Source organism: Pimephales promelas, chromosome 5 (genome assembly GCF_988280905.1).
Source record: "Pimephales promelas chromosome 5, fPimPro1.hap1.1, whole genome shotgun sequence".
NCBI lineage: Eukaryota > Metazoa > Chordata > Actinopteri > Cypriniformes > Leuciscidae > Pimephales > Pimephales promelas.
In genome coordinates this window covers 19,070,227-19,093,008 of record NC_142773.1, presented here as the reverse complement: position 1 = coordinate 19,093,008, position 22,782 = coordinate 19,070,227, and the positions used below count along the sequence as shown (strand labels likewise).

The window sequence follows — 22,782 nt, the reverse complement described above, 5'->3', positions numbered from 1 at the left end:
TTTCCAGCTCCATGTGTTCCCACTCAAGTCAATGTATCATTATCCTGTGGGTCTGACACTGCGTCGGTTTCCTGGGCAGCATCTAGTGGCCTTGTTTCCAACTATATAGTAACAGCTGAAGGTGATAATGGAATTACGCACACATGCAACTCCAGCAGCACTTCCTGTAACATCAGCGGCCTGGCGTGTGGTCAGGCGTACAACGTGTCAGTCACAGCTATGAGCGTCGACTGCACTGGGCAACGTAGCGAAGTGCGTCGTGTCAAAACTGGTAAGTATTTCATCAACAGTATAACCTTACAATCGTTTAGCTAAACTCATCATACATCTGACCAGTGGAGAATTTTGCACACTACCAGTTTGTCTAGTTTTTAATGCGGGAAAAAAAACCCACCACATAGACATATAAACAATATTAAAATCTTGATTTTCCCCACAGGGGGAGTTTAAAAGCACTACATATTAAAGTATTACACATTAAAAGGCACACTTTAAAAACTTGATAGATGTGTAGCATTCAAGTAAACAGTACAGCCTTGACAAAAATAATAAATTTCACATTTAATACCTCCAGCATACTTGTCTGCTACCCAGCAAAAAATAAAATAAAATAAAAAAAAATAAAAAATTGTTCCATGAACATTCCTACAGTGTTTTAGTTCCCAAAAAATAACCATATACTAACATTCGGGGAATGTTATGGGAATGTGTTTTCTGACATCAAATGTACGTGGGTTAATGCAAATGTGTTTCTTATTCATTTTTATAAACACTGTTTTCTGAGGAAACGCTGTTTTCTATTAAGAAAAACTTGATGTGTATCCAGAATATTCCTTTAAAAACATGCTAAATGAATTCTTTGTTTACCTCTTGTCTCCCAGCACCCTGTGCTCCTCAGTCTGTGGTCAGTCAGCTCTTAGACTGCCAAACAGGGGATGTTCAAGTAAGCTGGCAGTCGAGTAACGGGGCGCAGATCTACTATGCTCAAGCTAAATCCACTGACAAGGTTCTGGCGTGTAACTCCACCTCCACATCCTGCGTAATCGCTGCAATTGGCTGTGGACAGACATACAATATCACTGTGTCTGCAGAGGGCAACGGCTGTCGCTCCAACAGTGTGACCAGTCAGGTCACGGCAGGTGCAGTAGCATTTTGACAAAGTTGATGGCTACCATTCCAAATAATGAGTCCTAACAATTCAATATCTAAATATATATGAAGTCAACATGGAATCAATATCAACTGTATATTACACAGTCCTGATCTTACTTTGCGCACTTCTTTAGTGCATGTTAGAAAAAGTCTATTCTTTCATCACAATTAAACAGCAGTCCAGTGAAATCCATTTCAAACACACAGAAGCCATATCAACATCCTAGCACCACGTTACATATTTCACCTTTAAATACTATTCTTATCTTTTCTCTTCAGCCCCATGCCCTCCACTGAATATCCAGTCCAGATTGAACTGTGGAAACAACTCAGCGAGTGTGTCCTGGTCCCGTGGCAATGGAGAACTGTCCTTTTTGACAACACTTGAATGCTCTAATGGACAGACGTATTTGTGCAGGACCAATGAAACAGGATGTGACATCACTAACATGATGTGTGGACAAACTTGCTCGGTTAAATTAGTGGCAGAGGGACGTTCATGTAACAGCTCTGTACGCACTGGATCACCAATCATAACAGGTAAGAGAAATAGCTTTTTAAATCAAACCTTATAATATTGAATTTATGATATACACTACAGATCAAAAATTTGAGACCAGTAACATTTTTTAAAAAAACAATTAAAAATGTTTTTTAGCAAGGATGCATTATTTAAAAGTGACAGTAAATACATTATAATGTTACAAATTTTTTTTTTAAAATAAATACTCCTTTGAACTTTCTATTTAACAAACATCTAGACGTTTTCTTTTTTTTTTACTGTTTTTAACAGCCAACCATATTCTAATTTTGTTTTATATAATTTACCCAGCTCCTTGTGTACCACCAAACCACATAAATGTGCCGTACAAGCCACTTAGAACATTTTAGCAACCATGTGGCAACACATTGACAACCATCCACCATGTAAAAATAGAGTTTTGCAACAGCCTTTTGATGTGTTATCAATTTGTCATGTTTCAGCACCATGTCCTAATACTGGCATTCAAGCCAGACTGGATTGCCGCACCAACTCAGCACTCATTTCTTGGACACCGGGCAATGGTACACTAAGTTCCAATGCAACACTGCAGTCTTTCCAGGACGCCCAAAAGCACAGCTGCTTCACCAACGGCTCCTCATGCAACATCAGCTCACTTCAGTGTGGTCAGCACTACAACATCAGTGTTACAGGATACGGCCAGAACTGTTCAACCTGTTCTAAACCCCTGGTCACTCTAGACACAGGTATAACATTTAACAATAATTCAGTGCAATTAGCGTAGAGCCTAATTTAAACCCTTTCTAAATGGTATCCGATAAACTATTGCGCTAAAATGTAGTGTATCACATCATTTGAATCTTTTCTTTCCAGCTCCATGTGTTCCCACTCAAGTCAATGTGTCATTATCCTGTGGGTCTGACACTGCGTCGGTTTCCTGGGCAGCATCTAGTGGCCTTGTTTCCAACTATATAGTAACAGCTGAAGGTGATAATGGAATTACGCACACATGCAACTCCAGCAGCACTTCCTGTAACATCAGCGGCCTGGCGTGTGGTCAGGTGTACAACGTGTCAGTCACAGCTATGAGCGTCGACTGCACTGGGCAACGTAGCGAAGTGCGTCGTGTCAATACTGGTAAGTATTTCATCTTCTTATAATCATTTAGCTATACTCATCATCCATCTGACTACCCGGGGCTGGGGCTCGTATGCAAGTGCCTGGTGGCCAGGCCTCACCACCTGCAGGAAGAGCCGTAAGGGGCAGATGCAGAGAGGATCGGGCGGCAGTCGAAGGCGGGGGCGTCGAAGGCCCAATCCCATGACATGGAAACTAGCCTTCGGGACGTGGAACATCACCTCGCTGGCGGGGAAGGAGCTTGAGATTGTGCATGAGGTTGAGAGGTTCCGACTAGAGATAGTCGGGATCACCTCTACGCATGGCTTGGGCTCTGGAACCACACTCCTTGAGAGAGGATGGACTCTTCACCACTCTAGAGTTGCCCATGGTGAGAGGCGACGGGCTGGTGTGGGTTTGCTCATGGCCCCCCAGTTCAGCCGCCATGTATTGGAGTTTCCCCCGGTGAACGAGAGGGTTGTTTCCCTGCGCTTACGGGTCAGGGATAGGTCTCTCACTGTCGTGTGTGCCTATGGGCCAAACGGCAGTGCAGAGTACCCGGCCTTCTTGGGGTCTCTGGGAGGAGTGCTTTAAAGTGTTCCAACTGGGGACTCTGTCGTTCTACTGGGGGATTTAAACGCTTACGTGGGCAACGACAGTGAAACCCGGAGTGGCCTGATTGGGAGGAACGGCCCTCCCGACCTGAACCCGAGCGATGTTCAGTTATTGGACTTCTGTGCTAGTTACAGTTTTTCCATAACGAACACCATGTTTAAGCATAAGGATGTCCACCAGTGTACGTGGCACCAGGACACCCTAGGTCGATGATAGACTTTGTGATCGTTTCATCTGACCTGCGGCCGTATGTCTTGGACACTTGGGTAAAGACAGGGGCGGAGCTGTCAACTGATCACCACCTGGTGGTGAGTTGGATCCGATGGCGGGGGAGGAGGCTGGACAGTCTCGGCAGACCCAAGCGTATTGTAAGGGTTTGCTGGGAACGTTTGGCCAAGTCTCCTGTCAGAGAGATCTTCAACTCCCACCTCCGGCGGAGCCACGACCAGATCCCGAGGGAGGCTGGAGATATTGAGTCTGAGTAGACCATGGTCTCCACCTCAATTGTTGAAGCGGCTGCTCGGTGCTGTGGCCGTAAGGTCTCCGGTTCCTGTCGAGTCGGCAATCCCCGAACCCGGTGGTAGACACCTGAAGTAAAGGATGCCTTCAAGCTGAAGAAGGAGTCCTATTGGGCCTGGTTGGCTTGTGGGACTCCTGAGGCTGCTGACAGGTACCAGAAAGCCAAGCGGACTGCAGCCTGGGTGGTTGTGGAGGCAAAAACTCGGGCCTGGGAGGAGGAGGAGTTTGGTGAGGCCATGGAAAAGAATCGGCTGGCCTCGAAGAGGTTCTGGGAAACTGTCCGGCGCCTCAGGAGCGGGAAACAATGCCCTACCAATGCTGTTTACAGTGGAGGTGGGCGGCTGTTGACCTCAACTGGGGATATCGTCGGGTGGAGGAAGGAATATTTCGAGGATCTCTTCAATCCTGCTGTCACGTTTTCTACTGTGGAAGCAGAGGCTGAGGGCTCAGAGGTGGACTCGTCCATCACCCTAGCTGAAGTCACCAAGGTAGTCAAGAAACTCCTCGGTGGCAAGGCACCGGGTGTGGATGACATCCGCCCTGAATACCTCAAGTCTCTGGATGTTGTGGGGATGTCTTGGCGGACACGCCTCTGCAGCATTGAGTTGTGGTCAGGGACAGTGCCTCTGGGATGGCAGACCAGGGTGGTGGTCCCTCTTTTTAAGAAGGGGGACCGGAGGGTGTGTTCCAACTACAGGGGGATTACACTTCTCAGCCTCCCTAGGAAAATATATGTCAGGGTACTATATAGGAGAACATGGCCGATAGTGGAACCTCGGATTCACTTGGAACAGTGCGGTTTTCGTCCAGGCCGTGGAACACGGGACCAGCTCTATACTCTCTACAGGGTGCTTGAGGGTTCATGGGAGTTTGCCCAACCAGTCCACATGTGCTTTGTGGATTTGGAGAGGGCATTCGACTGTCTCTCGCGGCGGCCTGTGGAGGGTGCTCCGGGTGTAAGTGGTCCGGGGTCCTTTCCTAAGGGCTGTCCGGTCCCTGTATGACTGAAGCAGGAGCTTGGTTCACATTGCCGGTAGTAAGTCAGACTTCTTCCCAGTACATGTTGGACTCTGACAGGGCTGCCCTTTGTTGCCGGTTCTGTTCATAATTTTTATGGACAGAATTTCTAGGCGCAGCCAGGGGCCGGAGGGTGTCAGGTTTGGGGACCACACGATTTCGTCTCTGCTTTTTGCGGATGATGTTGTCGTGTTGGCCTCTTCACATCAGGATCTTCAGCATGCACTGGGACGGTTTGCAGCCGAGTGTAAAGCGGCTGGGATGAAAATCAGCACCTCTAAATCCGAGGCCATCCGGAAAAGGGTGGCTTGCTCACTTCAGGTTGGAGGAGAGATCCTTCCTCAAGTGAAGGAGTTTAAGTGTGAGGGGTTTTGTTCACGAGTGAGGGAAGGATGGAATGGGAGATTGACAGATGGATCGGTGCAGCTTCTGCAGTAATGCGGTCGATGTACCGGTCTGTTGTGGTGAAGAAGTAGCTGAGCCGTAAGGCAAAGCTTTCGATTTACCGGTCAATCTACGTTCCTACTCTCACCTATGGTCATGAGCTTTGGGTCATGACCGAAAGGACAAGATCCCGGATACAGGCGGCCGAAATTAGCTTTCTCCGCAGGCTTGCTAGGCGATCCCTTGGAGATAGGGTTAGAAGCTCGGTCACTCGGGAGGAGCTCAGAGTAGAGCCGCTGCTCCTCCACATCGAGAGGGGTCAGCTGAGGCGGCTCGGGCATCTGTTTCGGATGCCTCTTGAACTGCTTCCCAGGGAGGTTTTCCTGGCATGTCCCACTGGGAGGAGACTATGTCTCCCGGCTGGCCTGGGAACGCCTCGGTGTCCCCCCGTAAGAGCTGAAGGAAGTGTCTATGGAGAAGGAAGTCTGGGCATCTCTGCTTAGACTGCTGCCCCCGCGACCCGGCCCCAGATAAGCGGAAGAAGATGGATAGATGGATTTTTGAAAAAAAATGTCTTCATGCCTTAAAATTGAGCTCTACACCCTTGCCTCATTTAGTATATGCAGATCTATGAATATGTAAATCAGCCCCACCTCCACTCACTCGAACCAGCTCAACCACTTGTTGACAACAACAGCTTGATGTGATTGGTTACATGTTAGTTTGTGATGTCAGAAACACCAGCGATTTCACACCGCGTTTTTGAGATTGTCTTTGTTTCACTGCAGTTTTAAACTCTGCAAAAACTCTACAATTGTGTCAAATGATGAATTTCCTCATGATTTGTCTTAAAGCATATTTTTACAAAAAACACCACATTGACATATAAACAATATTAAAAGCTTGATTTTCCCAACAGGGGGAGTTTAAGAGCATTACACATTAAAATTAACACTTTAAAACCTTTTGATGGATGTGTAGCATTCAAGTAAACAGTACAGCCTTGACAAAAATAATAAACTTCACATTTAATCCCTCCAGCTTACTTGTCTGCTACCCAGCAAAAAAATCTTTGTTCCATGAACATTCCGACAAAGTTTTGGTTCCCAAAAAATAACCGAAATCAAACCATATACTAACACTAGGGGAACATTAGGGGAATGTGTTTTCTGACATCTAATGTACGGGGGTTAACGCAACTGTGTTTCTTATTCATTTTTATAGGCGCTGTATTCTATGAAGAAAACCTGATGTGTGTATCCAGAATATTCCTTTAAAAACATGCTAAATTATTTTTTGTTTACCTCTTGTCTCCCAGCACCCTGTGCTCCTCAGTCTGTGGTCAGTCAGCTCTTAGACTGCCAAACAGGGGATGTTCAAGTTCGCTGGCAGTCGAGTAACGGGGCGCAGATTTACTATGCTCAAGCTAAATCAACTGACAAGGTTCTGGCGTGTAACTCCACCTCCACATCCTGCGTAATCGCTGCAATTGGCTGTGGACAGACATACAATATCACTGTGTCTGCAGAGGGCAACGGCTGTCGCTCCAACAGTGTGACCAGTCAGGTCACGGCAGGTGCAGTAGCATTTTGACAAAGTTGATGGCTACCATTCCAAATAATGAGTCCTAACAAAGAAAAAATATCACCGACCCTAAACTTTTGAATGGTAGTATAGATATTGAGATATGATATTTGGATTAGTGGCTTGTTAAAAGGATAATTCACTTTTAAAATAACAGCCAACCATATTCTAATTTTGTCTGTTTGTTATATAATTTACGCAGCTCCTTGTGTACCACAAAACCACATAAATGTGTCGTAGAAGCCACTTAGAACATTTTATCAACCATCTGGCAACACCCTGACAACCATCCACCATGTAAAAATAGAGTTTTGCAACAGCCTTTTGATGTGTTATCAATTTGTCATGTTGCAGCACCATGTCCTAATACTGGCATTCAAGCCAGACTGGATTGCCGCACCAACTCAGCACTCATTTCTTGGACACCGGGCAATGGTACACTAAGTTCCAATGCAACACTGCAGTCTTTCCAGGACGCCCAAAAGCACAGCTGCTTCACCAACGGCTCCTCATGCAACATCAGCTCACTTCAGTGTGGTCAGCACTACAACATCAGTGTTACAGGATACGGCCAGAACTGTTCAACCTGTTCTAAACCCCTGGTCACTCTAGACACAGGTATAACATTAAACAATAATTCAGTGCAATAAGCGTAGAGCCTAATTTAAACCCTTTCTAAATGTCATCAAATCATCTATTGCGCTAAAATGTTGAGCATCACATCATTTGAATCTTTTCTTTCTAGCTCCATGTGTTCCCACTCAAGTAAATGTATCATTATCCTGTGGGTCTGACACTGCGTCGGTTTCCTGGGCAGCATCTAGTGGCCTTGTTTCCAACTATATAGTAACAGCTGAAGGTGATAATGGAATTACGCACACATGCAACTCCAGCAGCACTTCCTGTAACATCAGCGGCCTGGCGTGTGGTCAGGCGTACAACGTGTCAGTCACAGCTATGAGCGTCGACTGCACTGGGCAACGTAGCGAAGTGCGTCGTGTCCAAACTGGTAAGTATTTCATCTACAGTATAACCTTACAATCGTTTAGCTAAACTCATCATCCATCTGACTGGTGGAGAATTTTGCACACTACAAGTTTGTCTAGTGTTTAATGCAGGACTTTTAAACTATATTTTGTAGTGGTTTGCTATACTTAAAGTTTGAATTGTTTCTTAAAGTCCCCCTGTAGTCAATCATTTTATCCCTTAAAACTCATCTTTGATCACCAAAATTATATATATTTAAAAAGAAATTCTTGAAAAAAATGTCTTCATGTCTAAAAATAGCTTAAAATGCAACTCTACACCTTTGCCTCATTTAGTATATGCGGATCTATGAATATGTAAATCAGCCCCGCCTCCACTCACTCGAACCAGCTCAGCCACTCGTTGACGATCACAGCTTGATGTGATTGGTTACATGCTAGTAGTTTGTGATGTCAGAAACACCAGCGATTTCACACCGCGTTTTTAAGACTGTCTTTGTTTCACTGCAGTTTTAAGGAGAAAAAACTCAGCAATGGTGTCGACTTATTCATTTCCTCATGATTTGTCTTAAAGTCCCTATGAAATCAAAATTGACCATACTTACTTTGTTTGCCTAAATTGATCGTTTTGTGGTGAACAATTCATACATGCAAGTCAATCCACACTAAAAAAATTTGAAATCAAATTTTGAAAATACACCCCCCCCCCCCCCCCCCCCACTCCCTCTGCATTGGAGGACCTTGCCCAATGATGTAGGCTTTACGGTTTGGGTGTCTCCTTAACATCCACAACCACGCCCCTCCAACTGACAGCTGCTGTGTGTTTGCGAGCGCCGAGCGAGCATTGATTGACAGCGTGTGTAAACTTGCATCATCCTCCATTTCAGAATGAAACACCCATTTTTCTAGATCAAATCAGGTGCTAGTTGGAAAAAAAGCCACGCCCACTATTTTGCCTCATTTAGCATTACGTTTCTCTCGGAAATACGTCACAACACTGGAGAAAAGTCGTTTGCAACTTCCGGTTCACGGGGACTTTAAAGCATATAAATAAATAAATTAAAAAAACACCACATAGACATATAAACAATATTAAAATCTTGATTTCCACCACTGGGGGAGTTTAAAAGCACTACACATTAAAGTATTATACATTAAAAGGCACACTTTAAAAAACTTGATAGATGTGTAGCATTCAAGTAAACAGTACAGCCTTGACAAAAGTAATAAACTTCACATTTAATCCCTCCAGCATACTTGTCTGCTACCCAACAAAAATGATTTGTCACATGAACATTCCTACAGTGTTTTGGTTCCCAAAAAATAACCGAAAGGAAACCATATACTAACATTCGGGGAACCTTAGGGGAATGTTATGGGAATGTGTTTTCTGACATCAAATGTACGTGGGTTAACGCAACTGTGTTTCTTATTCATTTTTATAAACACTGTTTTCTGAGGAAACGCTGTTTTCTATTAAGAAAACTTGATGTGTGTATCCAGAATATTCCTTTAAAAACATGCTAAATGAATTCTTTGTTTAACTCTTGTCTCCCAGCACCCTGTGCTCCTCAGTCTGTGGTCAGTCAGCTCTTAGACTGCCAAACAGGGGATGTTCAAGTAAGCTGGCAGTCGAGTAACGGGGCGCAGATCTACTATGCTCAAGCTAAATCCACTGACAAGGTTCTGGCGTGTAACTCCACCTCCACATCCTGCGTAATCGCTGCAATTGGCTGTGGACAGACATACAATATCACTGTGTCTGCAGAGGGCAACGGCTGTCGCTCCAACAGTGTGACCAGTCAGGTCACGGCAGGTGCAGTAGCATTTTGACAAAGTTGATGGCTACAATTCCAAATAATGAGTCCTAACAATTCAATATCTAAATATATATGAAGTCAACATGAAATCAAAATCAACTGTATATTACACAGTCCTGATCTTACTTTGCGCACTTCTTTACTGCATGTTAGAAAAAGTCTATTCTTTCACCACAATTAAACGGCAGTCCAGTGAAATCCATTTCAAACACACAGAAGCCATATCAACATCCTAGCACCACGTTACATATTTCACCTTTAAATACTATTCTTATCTTTTCTCTTCAGCCCCATGCCCTCCACTGAATATCCAGTCCAGAATGAACTGTGGCAACAACTCAGCGAGTGTGTCCTGGTCCCGTGGCAATGGAGAACTGTCCTTTTTGACAACACTTGAATGCTCTAATGGACAGACGTATTTGTGCAGGACCAATGAAACAGGATGTGACATCACTAACATGATGTGTGGACAAACTTGCTCGGTTAAATTAGTGGCAGAGGGACGTTCATGCAACAGCTCTGTACGCACTGGATCACCAATCATAACAGGTAAGAGAAATAGCTGCTTAAATCAAACCTTATTATATTGAATTTATGATATACACTACTGATCAAAAATCTGTGACCAGTAACATTTTTTTAAAAGGAATTAAAAATGTTATTTAGCAAGGATGCATTATTTAAGTGACAGTAAATACATTAATAATTTTACAAAATATTTATTTTTTAAAATAAATACTCTTTTGAACTTTCTATTTATCAAACATCCTGATCTTTTTTTTTTTACTGTTTTTAACAGCCAACCATATTCTAACTTGGTTTTATATATTATTAAAACCAAATTATTTACCCAGCTCCTTGTGTACCACCAAACCACATAAATGTGCCGTACAAGCCACTTAGAACATCTTAGCAACCATGTGGCAACACCTTGACAACCATCCACCATGTAAAAATACAGTTTTGCAACAGCATTTTGATGTGTTATCAATTTGTCATGTTGCAGCACCATGTCCTAATACTGGCATTCAAGCCAGACTGGATTGCCGCACCAACTCAGCACTCATTTCTTGGACACCGGGCAATGGTACACTAAGTTCCAATGCAACACTGCAGTCTTTCCAGGACGCCCAAAAGCACAGCTGCTTCACCAACGGCTCCTCATGCAACATCAGCTCACTTCAGTGTGGTCAGCACTACAACATCAGTGTTACAGGATACGGCCAGAACTGTTCAACCTGTTCTAAACCCCTGGTCACTCTAGACACAGGTATAACATTAAACAATAATTCAAAGAGCAATAAGCGTAGAGCCTAATTTAAACCCTTTCTAAATGTCATCAAATCATCTATTGTGTTAAAATGTTGAGCATCACATCATTTGAATCTTTTCTTTCCAGCTCCATGTGTTCCCACTCAAGTCAATGTGTCAATATCCTGTGGGTCTGAAACTGCGTCGGTTTCCTGGGCAGCATCTAGTGGCCTTGTTTCCAACTATATAGTAACAGCTGAAGGTGATAATGGAATTACGCACACATGCAACTCCAGCAGCACTTCCTGTAACATCAGCGGCCTGGCGTGTGGTCAGGCGTACAACGTGTCAGTCACAGCTATGAGCGTCGACTGCACTGGGCAACGTAGCGAAGTGCGTCGTGTCCAAACTGGTAAGTATTTCATCTACAGTATAACCTTACAATCGTTTAGCTAAACTCATCATCCATCTGACTGGTGGAGAATTTTGCACACTACAAGTTTGTCTAGTGTTTAATGCAGGACTTTTAAACTATATTTTGTAGTGGTTTGCTATACTTAAAGTTTGAATTGTTTCTTAAAGTCCCCCTGTAGTCAATCATTTTATCCCTTAAAACTCATCTTTGATCACCCAAATTATATATATTTAAAAAGAAATTCTTGAAAACAATGTCTTCATGTCTAAAAATAGCTTAAAATGTAGCTCTACACCTTTGCCTCATTTAGTATATGCGGATCTATGAATATGTAAATTAGCCCCGCCTCCACTCACTAGAACCAGCTCAACCACTCGTTGACGATCACACCTTGATTTGATTGGATACATGCTAGTTTGTGATGTCAGAAACACCAGCGATTTCACACCGCGTTTTTGTGACTGTCTTTGTTTCACTGCAGTTTTAAGGAGAAAAAACTCAGCAATGGTGTCGACTTATTAATTTCCTCATGATTTGTCTTAAAGCATATAAAAAAAACACCACATAGACATATAAACAATATTAAAATCTTGATTTTCCACCACTGGGGGAGTTTAAAAGCATTACACATTAAAATATTATACATTAAAAGGCACAATTTAAAAACTTGATAGATGTGTAGCATTCAAGTAAACAGTACAGCCTTGACAAAAATAATAAACTTCGCATTTAATCCCTCCAGCATACTTGTCTGCTACCCAGCAAAAAAATATTATTTGTTTCATGAACAAAATTACTTCATGTGTTTTGGTTCCCAAAATATAACCGAAAGGAAACCATATACTAACATTCGGGGAACCTTAGGGGAATGTGTTTTCTGACATCAAATGTACGTGGGTTAACGCAACTGTGTTTCTTATTCATTTTTATAAACACTGTTTTCTGAGGAAACGCTGTTTTCTATTAAGAAAACTTTAAGTGTGTATCCAGAATATTCCTTTAAAAACATGCTAAATTATTTTTTGTTTAACTCTTGTCTCCCAGCACCCTGTGCTCCTCAGTCTGTGGTCAGTCAGCTCTTAGACTGCCAAACAGGGGATGTTCAAGTAAGCTGGCAGTCGAGTAACGGGGCGCAGATCTACTATGCTCAAGCTAAATCAACTGACAAGGTTCTGGCGTGTAACTCCACCTCCACATCCTGCGTAATCGCTGCAATTGGCTGTGGACAGACATACAATATCACTGTGTCTGCAGAGGGCAACGGCTGTCGCTCCAACAGTGTGACCAGTCAGGTCACGGCAGGTGCAGTAGCATTTTGACAAAGTTGATGGCTACAATTCTAAATAATGAGTCCTAACAATTCAATATCTATATATTTAAAGTCAACATGAAATCAAAATCAACTTTATATTACACAGTCCTGATCTTACTTTGCGCACTTCTTTAGTGCATGTTAGAAAAAGTCTATTCTTTCACCACAATTAAACAGCAGTCCAGTGAAATCCATTTCAAACACACAGAAGCCATATCAACATCCTAGCACCACGTTACATATTTCACCTTTAAAGTCCCCGTGAAATCAAAATTGAACCTATTTACTTTGTTAGCGCATATTACTAGTCTTGTGGTGAACAATTAATCCGTGCAAGTAAAAATATATTTAAAAAATGTTTTACCTTCGTAATCTTTAATCAAAATCTGAAAAGTTACTTCCGGTCTGGAACGGTTTCTTTTTCTGATGACGTAGGTTTCACAACTTGGGTGGGGAAACGCTTAACCACTCCCCTTAAACCGTTAGTTTGCTATGAGCGAGAGAAGGAGAGGAGGAGCGCTAGAGTAAAACCCTGCCCTCTGTTCAATATTCCGTTTCACTTGGAAATACGTCACAGCACTGGAGAAAAATCTTTTGCAACTTCCGGTTCACGGGGACTTTAAATACTATTCTTATCTTTTCTCTTCAGCCCCATGCCCTCCACTGAATATCCAGTCCAGAATGAACTGTGGAAACAACTCAGCGAGTGTGTCCTGGTCCCGTGGCAATGGAGAACTGTCCTTTTTGACAACACTTGAATGCTCTAATGGACAGACGTATTTGTGCAGGACCAATGAAACAGGATGTGACATCACTAACATGATGTGTGGACAAACTTGCTCGGTTAAATTAGTGGCAGAGGGACGTTCATGTAACAGCTCTGTACGCACTGGATCACCAATCATAACAGGTAAGAGAAATAGCTGCTTAAATCAAACCTTATTATATTGAATTTATGATTTACACTACAGATCAAAAATCTGTGACCAGTAAAAATTTTTTAAAAGGAATTAAAAATGTTATTTAGCAAGGATGCATTATTTAAGTGACAGTAAATACATTAATAATTTTACAAAATATTTATTTTTTAAAATAAATACTCTTTTGAACTTTCTATTTATCAAACATCCTGATCTTTTTTTTTTTTTTACTGTTTTTAACAGCCAACCATATTCTAACTTGGTTTTATATATTATTAAAACCAAATTATTTACGCAGCTCCTTGTGTACCACCAAACCACATAAATGTGCCGTAGAAGCCACTTAGAACATCTTAGCAACCATGTGGCAACACCTTGACAACCATCCATCCACCATGTAAAAATACAGTTTTGCAACAGCATTTTGATGTGTTATCAATTTGTCATGTTGCAGCACCATGTCCTAATACTGGCATTCAAGCCAGACTGGATTGCCGCACCAACTCAGCACTCATTTCTTGGACACCGGGCAATGGTACACTAAGTTCCAATGCAACACTGCAGTCTTTCCAGGACGCCCAAAAGCACAGCTGCTTCACCAACGGCTCCTCATGCAACATCAGCTCACTTCAGTGTGGTCAGCACTACAACATCAGTGTTACAGGATACGGCCAGAACTGTTCAACCTGTTCTAAACCCCTGGTCACTCTAGACACAGGTATAACATTTAACAATAATTCAAAGAGCAATAAGCGTAGAGCCTAATTTAAACCCTTTCTAAATGTCATCAAATCATCTATTGTGTTAAAATGTTGAGCATCACATCATTTGAATCTTTTCTTTCCAGCTCCATGTGTTCCCACTCAAGTCAATGTGTCAATATCCTGTGGGTCTGACACTGCGTCGGTTTCCTGGGCAGCATCTAGTGGCCTTGTTTCCAACTATATAGTAACAGCTGAAGGTGATAATGGAATTACGCACACATGCAACTCCAGCAGCACTTCCTGTAACATCAGCGGCCTGGCGTGTGGTCAGGCGTACAACGTGTCAGTCACAGCTATGAGCGTCGACTGCACTGGGCAACGTAGCGAAGTGCGTCGTGTCAAAACTGGTAAGTATTTCATCTACAGTATAACCTTACAATCGTTTAGCTATACTCATCATCCATCTGACTAGTGGAGAATTTTGCACACTACAAGTTTGTCTAGTGTTTAATGCAGGACTTTTAAACTATAGTGCACAGTATATAATAAATTTCATTACCACATCGTTTGAATATTCTTTTAAAATAATGTCAACCATGTACTTATTTTGTTTTCTGTAATTTACCCAGCTCCTTGTGTGCCACAAAACGTGTCGGCCAATGTCACCTGTAGTAGCAACATAGCAAAGGTAACCTGGGCGAGCAGCCAAGGGGCGGAGCTTTACTCAGTAACAGCCAGCAGTGTCAATGGCCTCTCAGCTAACTGCACCTCAGCCTCCACCTCCTGTGACCTTTTAACTTTGACCTGCGGACAGTCTTATACGATCACAGTGAAGGCCAAAGGCAGCAACTGTAGCAGTGGGAACAGTGCACCAGTTCAGGTCCAGACAGGTAATGAAATATAACCTATAACTAAGTAACACAACCTTCAGTGCACGACACAATTTTAACACAATCAAAACCCAACCAGTTTATTGGTTGATTCTTGTAAAAGCTGAAGAATGGCATTGAAAAATATTCTTTTGAAATGTGGTAACATTTTGAATGAAAATTCTAACAATGTAAGTCAAGTTTTAATTGTTAAACTTTTTTCTTTGCAGTGCCATGTGTACCTGGTCATGTGCAGGGCAGAGTAAACTGTACGACTGGAGATGTGTCCGTATCCTGGGATCGAAGCGTGGGTGCCGTTTCCTACACGGCAGTTGCTTGGAGTAGTGGTGGCTATGCTTCAACGTGTAACAGCACTGGAACAGCATGTGTCTTCTCAGACCTGCTCTGTGGGATGAACTATAGTTTGGCTGTCAGCGCGAGTGACAGTAGCTGCCGCACTGCACCGACCCAACCAGTTGTGCTGAACACAGGTACCTTAGAAAAAAAATAACAATAAAAAAGTGAGTTACACTTTATAGGTGTCCATGTTGCAGGGTAATTTAAGTACTGGGGTAATAATAATTGAACTTTCTATAGGGTTACAGTCAGGATTAGGTTTTGGTTTAGGGTTAGTTGCATGTAATTATGCATTTATTACAGTTATTACATGTAATGTAACAAGGACACTGTAAATTAAAATAAAGTGTTACCAAAAGGTGTTTCCCAAAATAATTGAAAGATTCTCATTTACTGGTGTAAATACTATTTTGCTAATTATGGTAATTGTAAATATTTTATTTCACTTCAGTGTCCTGTAAGCCACAGAATGCTAGCGCCCTGCTCAACTGCGACACCAACTCTGCTGTTGTAACTTGGGAGCTCACTGATAACCTCACGCATCACACGGTCCAGGCTGTTGGTTCTGACGGACATCGCATCAACTGCACGAGCTCTGACCACAGTTGCACACTATCCGGAATCCACTGTGGCCAGAGATATAACCTAACCGTCACTGCCATGGATGGAGTATGTGACAACAGCAACACATACCTCACTCTGCAGTCAGGTGAGTCCACTGCTTCTGTTGTGCACCTGATGACAGAGCTCAGGTTTAACACAGTTTCTGATGTGGGATATTCTAATCTCTTGTCATATGTTCAAAATACACATAAACCAGGGGTGCCCAATCCTGCTCCTGCTCCTGCCGATCGACTGTCCTGCACAGTTCATCTCTAACCCTAATCAAACACACCTGCCTTAATGTTCAAGTGATCCTGAAGACCTTAATTGGTTGCTTCAGGTGTGTTTGATTAGGGTTGGAGATAAACTGTGCAGGACAGTCGATCGGCAGGAGCAGGTTCGGGCACCTCTGACATAAACAAACAAAATAGCCATGCAGATGTATGCTTATCAACATTACAAGACTAATAATGAATGTCCTTTAAAATGGTCCCTGTTCTCTCTCTATTTAGGTCCATGTGCACCTAGCAATGTTCAGACATCTTTGCTTTGCGACATCAACAATGGTAGTGTTGTGTCTGTGTCGTGGGTACAAGCCAACGGGGCGGAGGCTTTCATGGCTGTGGCCGTGTCTAATGATGGCCATTCCTACTCTTGTAACACCACCACTTTCTCCTGTAATCTGAAAGAACTGCAGTGTGGTCAGAATTATAATGTTTCCGTCTACTCAATGGCCAGTGGCTGCGGGGGCGTGAAGAGTACTATGTCTCAAGTGCAAACAGGTGCGTGTGTGAGGATTTTACTTTATCAAGTAAAGACTGTATGTCACCTTAACAACTTAAAGGGATACTCCACTTTTTTGGAAATAGGCTCATTTTACAACTCCCCCAGAGTTGAACCGTTGAGTTTTACCGTTTTTGAATCCATTCAGCCGATTTTCTGATATTTAGAAGAATATCAGTAACCAGACAGTTTCTGGTCTCATTGACTTCCATAGTATATACTATGGAAGTCAATGAGACCAGAAACTGTCTGGTTACTGAAATTCTTCTAAATATCAAAAAATCGACTGAATGGATTCGAAAACGGTAAAACTCAACGGTTTAAATCTGGGGGAGTTGTAAAATGAGCCTATTTCCCAAAAAAATTGGAGTATCCCTTCAATTGGCAACCAAATATATATAAAGGCCTAACAAGTATGTCATGAACTCTACATTGTTATGGCTTTGCATGTGAAATGAGTAGGTATGCTAACCTGATGTATAGCTGTATAGCATGTGCAGTTCGGCAATGATTTATTGGTTTAGCTTTTATCATTTCCTGCTGAAATATTTGGTACTGCCCCACCCTCCAATAACAGATTGATTCCATTTCTGTTTTCTCAGCTCCATGTCCACCTCACAACGTATCTGCAAATGTGCAGTGTGATTCAGGGTCTGTGCTGGTGAGCTGGAGCCCAGCAGTGGATGCCAGCCAATTCAGAGTGGAAATGGAGTCCGAGATCACTGGTGTGATTTCCTCCTGTAACAGCACAAACACGCAGTGCTCCATCACACATCTGCCCTGTGGAGAGAGCTTCAACATCAGTGTGGTGGCACTGAGGGGCAGCTGTCAGAGTCAAGCAAGCAGTAGCTTCAACATCGCCTCAGGTTGGACACTTAAAACAAGAATGCTCTCTATTACAAATGGATGGATGGATGGATAGATACATTTCAAAGTCCATACGTTCCTTATGCGCTTTATGTCTAACCTCTTCTCTCTACAGCTCCATGTGCCCCACAGGGGGTTAATGGTACCGTGGACTGTGTCACTAACTCCGCATGGGTATCATGGGAAGTGGATAAGGGAGTGGAGTCTTACACGGTGCTGGCTGTTGGGGACGACGGTCTCAATACCACATGTTCCAGCGCAAACTCCACCTGTAATGTGCCTGACCTTGGTTGTGGAAAGAGCTACACCTTCCAAGTCACTGCTTCAAACGGTGCCTGCCTGAGCCCACCCAGCAACAGCCTTCAGCTGGAGACAGGCAAGTACATCTGAGAGCTTCAGCCCTATCATTTGAGACCATGGGTCTCTTAGGCTGAATCCCAATTCACCCGTTGGCCCTACCCCTTGTTTTCGAGTGTACCCCTTGGCCCTTATAACAGAGTTACAAGGGCCAAGGGGTTGAAATATTCCCCAACGAAATGGAACCCATCATGAACCCGATACGTCATCAGTCGTCAGCAATGGCTCTGCCGTTACAGGATTTCTCCATGACAACAACTGACAATCAGCGCAGCTGTTCTTAACTTTGAATAAACATGATGATTATAACGTCCCTTCCTCGAAATGTATGTCTTTTCTGATCAGAAAGGTAATTTATTATACAATTTCTTCATTTAAACGACTATAGAGTTATTGTAAGAGTAAATAAAGTGCGTGGAGGAATCATCTGGCGCTACATTTAAATGTTTAACCATTTGCGATCTATCTCGCCGGTTATTTGCGATGCATTCCGGGAACTTTCTTGTAGCCCTCCGTTTGAAGTGTGCCTCTGAAAAATCTCCATTTCGAGGGCTATGTAGCCCTACCCCTTCGCCCTACTCCTCGATCTCAACAAGAATCGGGACACCCTACCCCTACACGTGAACGCGCAAAACGGAGGGGAAGAGCCATGGGGTAGGGGGTGAATTGGGATCGAGCCTTAGTCTTAATGTATGTTATCTCTCTCTCCAGCACCTTGTGCCTTGTCATCCATCGTGGTGGTGGCTGAATGCCAAAGTTCTGTTATCATGGTACAGTGGCAGAGGGCACGCAGAGGAAATTCCCTTTACATTGTCACAGCAGAGGACCAAGACCGTGCCTTCATTTCCTGCAATAGCTCCACCTCTTCCTGCAACCTTACCAATGTGCAGTGCGGCAAAGAGTACACCATCATTGTGGCTGCTTCGGCCAACCAATGCAGCAGCCTTCGCAGCCCACCCTACAAGATCAGAACCGGTACAACCATCGATATTGTTATACCCTACCTAGTAAAACAATGAGTTTAAAAAGCAAGTGATTAGTAATCAATAGCTGTTCATTAGCAAGTTGCGCTTTATGTAGGCCACCATCACTATTATTATTGCTCCAACTTGGAGGTTAGGGATTTGAGCTGCCATGACATTCCTAGGTGATGCTAACAACCACTTGATACACAACATATGGATTTTGGGACTTTTCTAGTGAAATAATTGCAATTGCCCTTTATAAACCAGGGGTTTCTAATCCTGCTCCAGGAGAACAACCTTCTTGTAGAGTTGACCATCATTGGCTGGTTAAAGTTTAAGCTAAACTTAGCAGGAAGGTAGTCCTTCCAGAGAATAATTGACACATTGATCTATCTATCTATCTATTACATATAGAGTTTACATGTGCTTTCTTTGCACCATATTCAGGTTGTACTCATTTCTTCCTTTGATCCTCAACAGCGCCCTGTCAGCCCTCACAAGTACAGGCCTATGCAGACTGTGAGTCAAAGGCCGTGTTTGTGTCATGGGAGCCATCTTACGTGGCACAGTCATACCTGCTTACTGCAGTCAGCAGAGATGGAGACTTAAAGACATGCAATACCTCGTACAATAACTGCACACTAACTGACATGCAATGCAGCAACACCTACAATGTGTCCGTTTTAGCCAGTAATGAAAACTGCACCAGTGTGCCAAGTACTAACGTCACATTCAAAACAGGTAAGAGTGACGAACTCTTTTCCTTTAAATTATTTGAACAATATTTATGCATTGTACAAACTTTCATTGCGGTGTCTTTTTTTCTGCAGTGCCATGTGCGCCAACTAATGTGACTGCAAACATACAGTGCGGGAACAGTAGTGCCTCCTTGTCATGGGTGGGGAGTACAGGGGCAGTGGCCTACGTGGGAATTGCCCAGTCAGAAAATGCCTCAAAGGTCTACTGCCAGAACACGGAGACTTCCTGTTCTTTGATGGGCTTAGTATGCGGCACCGTTTACAACTTTACAGTGCAGGCAACAGATGGCACCTGCAACAGTTCCTTGAGTAAACCTCAAATTGGTGGAGCAGGTATAACAATTATCTGCTTTCTTAGAACTGACCAGCAAATATTTGAGTTGTGCCCTAAGGGTGTTTCATACTAGTGCTTTTAGAATAGACTTGAACCTGTTTGACATCAACGTTCGTTTTTTTTGGGTTGGAATGTTTTCTGTACTTGCGTGTCCACCAAAAGAACCACACCCAAATTTGCTTGAAAAGGGAGGTCTGGAGTCCACTATAGTACAGTTGTTAATTAGTATGAAAGCAATTTGGCCAAATTTGCAATGTGAATTGCTTCTGATGATGGACTACAAGATATTCAAAGACCTACAAGTAGAGTGGCGAATCTAAATTTAGTCGCCTAGTCGTTATCTTAGTTGAAGTTGTGTCTACAAATCGGATATAACATAAAAAGGACCAGACCAAATGTCAGACCAAAACCTCAGACCAAATGTGGAAGCGTAACTTGCACAAAATTTGAGTGTAGTACAGACAAATCCATTGTAAAGGCAGATACTAACATTTTGGTTCTGTTTCTTTGTGATCCCCATTGGGAAAACTGGTTTTAAGTCTTGATGTCCATCTCTTTCCCTCAGCTCCCTGTCCTCCAGCTGGGTTGAGGGTTGTCCCTCGTACAGTAGTGAATGACACTCAGATCTTGAGGGCGTCCTGGTCCACCGTGAGTTGCCCTAATTCTGAATACCTCTTTGGACTCAAGGGCAGCATTCAAGGCAACAGCCAGGCACTCTTTGATCTCGCCTCCTATTGGACAAGTCGCACCTTCTTTGAGATGCCTCTACCTTGTGGCTCCTCCTACAGCGCAACCATCAGGGCGAGGAACTCTGCCGCCTCAAGCGCCGAGTCTGTTGCGGTCACTGGAACCACAGGTGCACAATGATTAATCATCATAGCACTACCTTCCTACATTCGTAAATGGGAAATGAAGATGCTTAAAGTGCAAATACATACATACATAACTCATCTGTTCATTTGTTTCTTTCCCCCAGTACCTTGTGCCCCTCTAAATGTGACATTCTCTGCATCATCGGCGGTAGTGGCATGGCAAGAGTCTTTATTTGCTACGAACTACACCGCGTATGGGGTCACTTCCTCTGGTAGGATGAAGCTCTGTATGACCTCACAGCTCCTCTGCTCCATCACCAGTTTCAGTAGTGGCCACATTGTCGTAACTGCCCACAATGCTGCTGGACAAAGTGAAGACTCAGTGCCTGTTTTAGGTAAGTGGTACAAGTAACAAATAATGAAACATCAGATCAGTAGAAACATGGGTTGTCAAAATGTATCTTGTTTTGGTGAAAGTCCTGTAATCTTTGATCATGTCCATCAATTGCCAGTGACAGCCGTTCGCAGGAGGTGAGACCTGGCTAGAAAGCAGATAGGTGAGTTGATGCTCAATATAAATGGAAAATTAAGAACAATTTATGGAAATTGTATGATTTCTCAAAATGGAGAAATAGGCCTCGTTAAGGAAAATGGCATGTTCAAGAAAATGAGACCATGAGGGAGGAAATACAGTCTGGTGTGCCACTTTAGCGATCATTGATCATAAGTTGATAAAACATGGAAAATCTCTTCCAGTGGAAAAAACAAAAAACAAACAAACAAACCACTAACACCTGTACATCTATCCCTCACAGCCTCCTTTCACATGCAGTTGAGTGATTCCACTGACAACTGTTTAAAGATTCATTCAAATGTTTTTAAGAAAAGTTTTAAACAAATTGAAAAGCCTGCTAGTATTAACCACCTTCTCTCCACACCAGGCCTGCACAACTCTGAGTGAATGCATCTCATCGCACTCAAACTCTTGCCTTTGACATTTTTCCTAAAATCTTTGATACTTTTGCATGTTACATATATTCCAGTGCAAGGTTCATTTTTTTCCCCACAAAATGTATGGGTGGAATAGATTGACAGGGTAAAATATGTGTTAACATGGTTTCTTTTTAAATGTTTTCCAAAATCTTTTTTTTTTCTTTGGCTGAAGGATTTACTTTTATGAATGCCAAATATTTAAAGCCTATATATATATATATATATATACACACACATTCCTGTTTTTGTATATGACTAAAGTTATTAAACAGAGCATTTCTCCATGTATTCAGTCTTATAAATTATGACATGTAAAGCACATGTAAAATAAATTTACCATACACAAAACATCTACTGTTCAAATAAAATGAATGTTCTTATTATGAGCTGACAAGGACACAACAGTGACCTATACTGAGAGGGGAAAAAAAACTGTATTAAACATCTCCATTAAACAATGTAAAAGGCATTACTGATTTAGAAATAATGGATCAATAAACTGAAAACATGTTCAAGTAATTTCAAGAGTAGGAATGACTAGATTACATCATTCACAATGCTTGAAGGGAATAGGTACTCTTACTGATTTTCGCTCTTCCATAGCAACTTTACAGATGAATACAACAATTACCTTTTAAAAACTAAAGTTGAAATCACACGGCAAAGCACGTCTTAATTTAACAACCTGAAAGATCACGGAAGGTTTGTCTTGAAAGGTTTACACTATCAAAATAAGGAATTTTTACTTGCAGAACCCCAACTCTTACTCTTTTGCTTAAATTAAAAA

The 22,782-nt window shown here is 42.6% G+C and overlaps 1 protein-coding gene across 1 annotated transcript in view; it reads left to right on the top strand.

The window, feature by feature from the left end:
• Nucleotides 1-22,394, top strand: part of fndc7rs1 (fibronectin type III domain containing 7, related sequence 1) — a 32,799-nt gene extending 10,405 nt beyond the window's left edge. The window contains exons 15-46 of the mRNA XM_089131685.1: nt 8-271; nt 882-1,139; nt 1,432-1,692; nt 2,137-2,400; nt 2,528-2,791; nt 2,886-3,355; nt 3,970-4,548; nt 5,679-5,754; nt 6,624-6,881; nt 7,244-7,507; nt 7,635-7,898; nt 9,434-9,691; nt 9,984-10,244; nt 10,702-10,965; nt 11,095-11,358; nt 12,406-12,663; nt 13,323-13,583; nt 14,048-14,311; nt 14,441-14,704; nt 14,927-15,187; nt 15,397-15,657; nt 15,975-16,232; nt 16,639-16,908; nt 17,512-17,775; nt 17,892-18,152; nt 18,845-19,108; nt 19,579-19,839; nt 19,929-20,189; nt 20,756-21,046; nt 21,167-21,397; nt 21,515-21,559; nt 21,944-22,394. Coding sequence (XP_088987811.1) covers nt 8-271; nt 882-1,139; nt 1,432-1,692; nt 2,137-2,400; nt 2,528-2,791; nt 2,886-3,355; nt 3,970-4,548; nt 5,679-5,754; nt 6,624-6,881; nt 7,244-7,507; nt 7,635-7,898; nt 9,434-9,691; nt 9,984-10,244; nt 10,702-10,965; nt 11,095-11,358; nt 12,406-12,663; nt 13,323-13,583; nt 14,048-14,311; nt 14,441-14,704; nt 14,927-15,187; nt 15,397-15,657; nt 15,975-16,232; nt 16,639-16,908; nt 17,512-17,775; nt 17,892-18,152; nt 18,845-19,108; nt 19,579-19,839; nt 19,929-20,189; nt 20,756-21,046; nt 21,167-21,397; nt 21,515-21,537 — 8,222 coding nt within the window. The 3' untranslated portion in view covers nt 21,538-21,559; nt 21,944-22,394. The remainder of the gene's footprint in view (nt 1-7; nt 272-881; nt 1,140-1,431; nt 1,693-2,136; nt 2,401-2,527; nt 2,792-2,885; nt 3,356-3,969; nt 4,549-5,678; nt 5,755-6,623; nt 6,882-7,243; nt 7,508-7,634; nt 7,899-9,433; nt 9,692-9,983; nt 10,245-10,701; nt 10,966-11,094; nt 11,359-12,405; nt 12,664-13,322; nt 13,584-14,047; nt 14,312-14,440; nt 14,705-14,926; nt 15,188-15,396; nt 15,658-15,974; nt 16,233-16,638; nt 16,909-17,511; nt 17,776-17,891; nt 18,153-18,844; nt 19,109-19,578; nt 19,840-19,928; nt 20,190-20,755; nt 21,047-21,166; nt 21,398-21,514; nt 21,560-21,943) is intronic.
• The last annotated feature ends 388 nt before the right edge of the window (nt 22,395-22,782 follow it).